The sequence below is a fragment of the Oncorhynchus kisutch genome, linkage group LG7 (genome assembly GCF_002021735.2).
Source record: "Oncorhynchus kisutch isolate 150728-3 linkage group LG7, Okis_V2, whole genome shotgun sequence".
Classification (NCBI taxonomy): Eukaryota; Metazoa; Chordata; class Actinopteri; order Salmoniformes; family Salmonidae; genus Oncorhynchus; species Oncorhynchus kisutch.
In genome coordinates this window covers 19,122,973-19,129,391 of record NC_034180.2, presented here as the reverse complement: position 1 = coordinate 19,129,391, position 6,419 = coordinate 19,122,973, and the positions used below count along the sequence as shown (strand labels likewise).

Genomic DNA, 6,419 nt, shown 5'->3' with positions numbered 1-6,419 from the left:
ACCGCTTTCTTCCTCCTAATCTAACAGACCAACAGGGAAAGGAACGGGAAGGCGAGGGCAATAATGGTGGAAATAAAAACAGTGTCTCAATTAATAAAATGATGTTAATGGAGGTCAGCAGAGGCTAAAGCTCTGTTGGCTGGTCTGGGCCTCAGTCGGAAAAACACTGACTGTGTGACTCAAACAGCCCCAAAATACATAATAAATCAATTAATGAAGTGTCATGTCTGGATCCTCAGGGATCGCTGCACAGCCTGAACAGTCTGCCCTGTCTGCTGTCCATTCAGCACTGCTGTCAAGGGAGCATGTGAGGACAATGTGTTTGTAGCGATCTCTGCTGGTGAAGATAGGAAACTGCATCTTAGTGCATCATGGAAGTAATGGAAAATGGGACAACAGTGCCACCTGCTGTCTCATTCATACCAGTACAGGAACAGAGTAATGCATGGTGCAGTAACAATATTTTTTATTTCTTTTAATTTTACCTTTAACTAGGCAAGTCAGTTAAGAACAATTTCTTATTTTCAATGACGACCTAGAAACAGTGGATTAACTGCCTGTACAGCACTCTGACATCACCAACATCTGGAAGAGGAGCCAGCCAATCAAAGACGTCTGCACAGCAGCCAGAGAGCAGCCAAGAAAACAAACAGCATCACGCAGGAACTCCTATTCACAGTTCCCAGTTCCTACAAAGATACACACGCACATCTGCATGAGTGCATACACACATGCACGCGCACATGCACACTAACAGTTCATAGTATAAAACAGGTAAACAAGTTGGAAACAACTTTCTTCTAGTTCAATTTGAGAGCATATTGGCTTGGGTTAGATCTCTGATGAATGCTTGGGTTAGATCTCTGATGAGTCACAGGAAGATGTTGTCTAGTTATAATTACATCACACTGGCAACAACGTTGGTAAAAGTATAGAAGTGCCAGCCTACAGTGGCATATACGTAAGCGCACACACACACACACACACACACACACACACACACACACACACACACACACACACACACACACACACACACACACACACACACACACACACACACACACACACACTGTTACTTAATCTTGAATGTGCAAGTAGACAATAGTATCCCACTCTACTGTTGCAAAGAGTTACTTCATTTTGAGTGCACTGGTGGTAAAATATATAGAGAGACTTGTGATTGGCTTACCATGGTCATATGACTGCAGACGCTTGGCCTAGTAGTTCAGCCTTCCATATGGAAGGGTGCTTAGTTACATTCGGCAGTTGGTCTATTTTTTCTTTTTTTAGGGGGTCGGAACAGAGTTATAAATAATTTGTACACTGCAGAATCTCAAACAGATATAGCATTTGAGAAAAATATAATAATTTCAAACCTTGATTGCATTGAGATACACAATCACATATGCCTCACTTCTTAGGTGTGGGGATACTTGGGAACAGATTTCCTAAATTAAAATCACTTTGAGCTCATGTTGTTTTGTTCTCAGGTGACTTTAGGGGCCAAATAAAATCACACACAGGCTGAATTTGGCCCGCATACCACCTATTTGGGAACTCTGCCATATGGTATAGATCAGATGTACACCAGGGGAATTCCTCCATGCCTACATTTACATTGAAAACCACCTCATAAAACACGGTTGAGATTCAGTACACCATCAGAGGAAGCACCATCTTCCTGGAATAGACTCTCTGCTCTGTATAAAAAAAACTCTCTCCCTCCTCTCTTTTTCTCCTCTCCCTGGGTTTCTCTCTCCCAGTCTTTCTCTGTTCTCTCTCTCTCTCCTTCTCTCTCTCTGTGTCACTGTCTGTCTGTCTGTCTGTCTGTCTGTCTGTCTGTCTGTCTGTCTGTCTGTCTGTCTGTCTGTCTGTCTGTCTGTCTGTCTGTCTGTCTGTCTGTCTGTCTGTCTGTCTGTCTGTCTGTCTGTCTGTCTGTCTGTGTCTGTCTGTCTGTCTGTCTCTCCCCCCCCCTCTCTGTCTCTCTGTCTCTCTCTCTCTCTGTCTCTATGTCTCTCTCTCTCTCTCTCTAAGGAGACCACCCAGGATCATGTTTTCACAGCAAGCTACATCTCCTTGGACTCAGACATAGGCTATAACACACACCACAGTTCTTGAAGGCATGAAGCTGTCCAAACCAGGGGACAATGAAAAGGCTAGATCAGGGTTATTCAACTCTTACCCTAAGAGATCTGGAGCCTGCTTTTCTCTTCTACCTGATAATTAATTGCACACACCTGGTTTCCCAGGTCTAAATAAGTATCTGATTAGAGGGGAACAATGAAAAAAAGCAGTGGAACTGGCTTCAGTAAGGTTGAGGGGGCTAGACAGAGGGAGATATGAACATACATATTTAAAGGAACTGGCCACAATCAAAACATTTTAATTTTTTTGTAGGCTACTCAAACAAGCAACAGTTTAATACTTTATAAATGTTCCCGTTAGTTTTGAAATAACACAGCACTGTTGTGTTGCGTGCAGGTAGGGAGGCGGGGTAGTGAGAGGGTAGCGATGCTGAATAGTGCCCCCCCCCCCCTCCCACTGCAGCCCACTCCTCGTTCGTGCACTGACTTCCAGGGGAAACCGCTTTGTTACGAACTGTATCCACATTTTACGCGGGTTACTCAAGTCCGCCTCAATTAAAAAATACAGCAGGACTACCCGGACGAGTAGGTGTTGGAGAAATAACGCGTACTGTCTCTTTAAGATCTCTTGGCTAGTCTGCTTCGTATTGATCAATCCACCATTTTCCAACACACAGCGGCGGCAGGGGTAACAGCGACCGCTCCTGCGAGAGATAGCCCTACCTGGAGACGCCAGGACACGGGGCAGTCATGGCAGCGAACATGTACCGGGTTGGAGGTAAGGGGAACACAGCTATGGACAATTTTGTGTCTCGTTCTCCCTGGTTCGTCGCGGGTTTTGTCTTTTTAAATTTGATTTCCTAAAGCTAAAGTGCCTTGTGCTTTCAGTCGGTGATGAAGATGATGGTGACTATGAGGAGGAGGAGGATGGTGATGAAGAGTCTCGTAGGGACCCCGGGTCCCCCCCCCCCCCCTCGTTGTTTCTAAACGTCTCGCTGTTGTTGTCACACAAACCAATATGGTCGTCTTCAGAGTTAACATTTTTTTTGTTTCTATTAAAGTAATTATTTAACGGTTTCGCTTTTAAAAGTAAGTTCGGCTTGCCAGTCGGCTGGCTAACGTATTAGTTGTCTAACAGGCTATTTGGCTCTGGTGAGAGTTGAGCATTTTGAGGCAGAGCACGGTAACGTTAACTGCTGCTGGCCTCTGAAGTTGTACTTTCAGAGTAATGAAAATACATTACGATGGTGCCTATTGTCTAATCAGAGCATCTGTATTTTATATTAGACCGACCTTCTATATCAAATGGATCAGCGTTTGCATTTCATAATATGTACCACTTTACAGTAACAATAGCTACCTAGCAAGGTTAGTCTACTCGGGTTCAAGTTGACTTATATTTAGTTTTCAACTCACCTGGCTCGTTCGGTGCATACTGAGGTCCGGTGTCACACTCCCTCCCCCTTGCGATACATTTTAATCATCAAATTGCCAACTGTATCCAGCAGTAGGCTAGTCATGCCACAGGTTTTAAACCAAGTTTAATTCATTGTTAGCTGGTGTGTGAACATGTTTCTGTTCGACCACGACAGCGTGTGTTCAGCAGCACCAGTTGTGGATTGTGATGGATGGGTTCAATGTGACCAGTCCTAGAGGAAACGATGTTTTCCTTATTTTTATTGGGAACTATTTAACACGGAGGAAACACTACTATATAACAATAGCCTAGCATACTCTCTTACTATTAACTCATGTCAACTGGCTTCCAGTTGTGTTATGAATCATTTGTTTGTCAGACAAGTTAGACAAGTGTTCATAAAATATATAGTTTTAGTTGGCACTGTACAGAAATGGTGACAGTTTGTCTGTCTGCTTGTGATCATGCAGCATAGAGGACCCATTTAATTGTTTTGGAAAGTGGGGAATTTAAGCCACTCATTGCTATGCACACAGAGCAGTTTACAGCATATCATTTTAATTGATAGCTGGGGAATGGAACTTTTTGACAGCAGATTCAGTACTGCTGCACACTCATTTTCTTTAAATGATGGACTTTTGATGGAACTGTTTTGACAGTTTCTCAAGAACCTCTGAATAGCCATTCAATCAGCGCCAAGATAGTAAAGGTAAGCCTACATTTTAGAGGGAGAAATTATTTTGAATTGCCATGTCAATCAATAAAATGTATTTTATGAAACCCTTTTTACATCAGCAGATGTCACAAAGTGCTTTATAGAAACCCAGCCTAAAACCCCAACGAACAAGCAATGCAGAGGCCGTTCAGCACAGTGGCTAGGAAAAACTCCCTAGAAGGCAGTAACCTAGGAAGAAACCTGGAGAGGAATCAGGCTCCCAAGGGGTGGCCAGTCCTCTTCTGACCTGCTACATTCCCTTTAGGTCCCGTTTGGCCCGACAACCACAGTCGTTGCCTCAGCTCTTTGGTTCAATGTCGAACCGCTCATGGCAGTACACTGAAATCTAATAAGGTCCAGGATCAAATGGATGCTTCTCTGGGTAGGTGCCTTGTCCCCTTCTCCAGTCTAGGGCATTGCCTGGCATCTGAACAAAGCTGGGTTCCCCTCAAAGATAGCTGACACTTAAAAATACAATGCTGTGGACAATGCTGGATCATCAGAGGCAATGAGGAGGACTTCCCTTGTGGCTGAAGCATAGACAAAGCCTGTCACACATAGACAGTAGGCTAACTAGGATCTAATGTCTTTGTTTCCACACAGCACATCACTCTTCAACATTTTACACCCCAAAGTCCATTTAGCCTTATTCTTTCCGATAGATCGCTTATTTGTCTTTGTTTTCTATAGATCACTCTTCTGGAGAGCAAGCCTCTCCTGGCATTTAGGGTCCCTGACCATTTTTACCCTCCAAAACCCAAGGAAAATGATAAAAACAAGGGTCTGTATGGTTGCTTTTGGAATCACACAGCATTATTGTGAACTAACATCATAATATCCTAAACCGATGTGCTGTCTCTGGCATAGCAGGAAAGTTGCTTGATCAGTAGCATCAATCTGGCATTTTCAGCTTATTGTCTTGGCTAACATGCACCAAATTGAAAGCACCATGGCCACTTTCCCTGTAGGTGTGTAAACTCAGGCCCCCTGGGGTCAAAGTTCAGGAGAGGATCCAGGTAGTTGGTTGCTTGGACAAGCTTTACTATTCAGTTGAATTGGCTCTTTGGTGAAAGCCCCCCCCCCCCCCCCAATGGCACTATCACATGGCATCTTCCTTACAGATGTGATTGGCTACATGTGTCATGCAGAGAGCGCATGATGGGATCGATGTTTGGGTAAAGGAAGACCGTAAGGACAAAAAGCAGCAGTATCTTCAGCAAGTGGCCATCAGTGGAAATGTCAATCGCTGACCCCTTGAGTGTGATGTACTTCTGCATTGCTTGCTCTCTGGGTATCTGTATAAGTACTTTGTGACAAGGGCTTTATTAATACATTTGATGTGATTTCGATCTGCAGCAATAACCGAAACATTTTCCCAGAGAGAACATATGGTAAAATGACAAGTGACCAGTGGCAACACAGACGTTTGTACACTGCATCTCCTTGGAGCCGAACTGTGGTAGACGGCATTGATACACAGCATCTCCTTGGAGCCGAACTGTGGTAGACGGCATAGATACACAGCGTCTCCTTGGAGCCGAACTGTGGTAGACGGCATAGATACACAGCGTCTCCTTGGAGCCGAACTGTGGTAGACTGCATAGATACACAGCATCTCCTTGGCAGCAGAATTGATACAGGCTCTCTGACAGAGGGCGAACACACCGCTCAGATAGAAGGCATAGCCTCCACCTTTTTTCTAACAGTCACATACAGTATGGATGATCATGCCAAGTTTGGCTGGTGTTAGAATAGGCCCTGCATTTTCTTTACCTATCTGAGTGAGATGGATGGACACACTGTCTTTGGGACTCAGCTACATGCTACGATTGGCTCTGAGGGAATTTGACTGCACTGTGACGTGGCGGGTAGTGATGGCGCATGATTGGCTGAGGCAGGCAGTGGGGGAGGGGTGGGGGTAGCAGACGCGGGCTGTGGGCACATGCAGGCTGATCTGGCAGGAGGGTAGGCGAGGACTGGCAGAGACAGGCAGGCAGGCAGGAAGAGAGACCAACAGAGTGAGCTGGAGAGACTGGCAGGCTGGTTTGCCTGTTCTGTATGTTTTTATTACATTTTTGAGCTCTTTTGAAGGCTGTGGTTGAGCATGTTCAGTGTAAGATTCGCTGCATGTTTCCCATTAGTAAACCGCTCAAATTGAGTTGGTTAGTGTACTAGCTACAGGAGTACACACGTGAGTGCA

At 44.8% G+C, this 6,419-nt stretch overlaps 1 protein-coding gene across 3 annotated transcripts in view; it reads left to right on the top strand.

Moving 5' to 3' along the window:
- The first annotated feature begins 2,595 nt into the window (after positions 1-2,595).
- The window catches only part of mta1 (metastasis associated 1), a 47,667-nt gene continuing 43,843 nt past the window's right edge, over positions 2,596-6,419 (top strand). The window contains exon 1 of one of the 3 annotated variants that reach the window (XR_004210586.1): positions 2,596-2,865. Coding sequence is in view for 1 of the 3 variants with exons in the window: in XM_020487670.2 (XP_020343259.2) it covers positions 2,838-2,865 (28 nt within the window). In the remaining 2 variants the exon portion in view is untranslated. The remainder of the gene's footprint in view (positions 2,866-6,419) is intronic. The other 2 variants (XR_004210585.1, XM_020487670.2) reach the window with 2 other exon arrangements.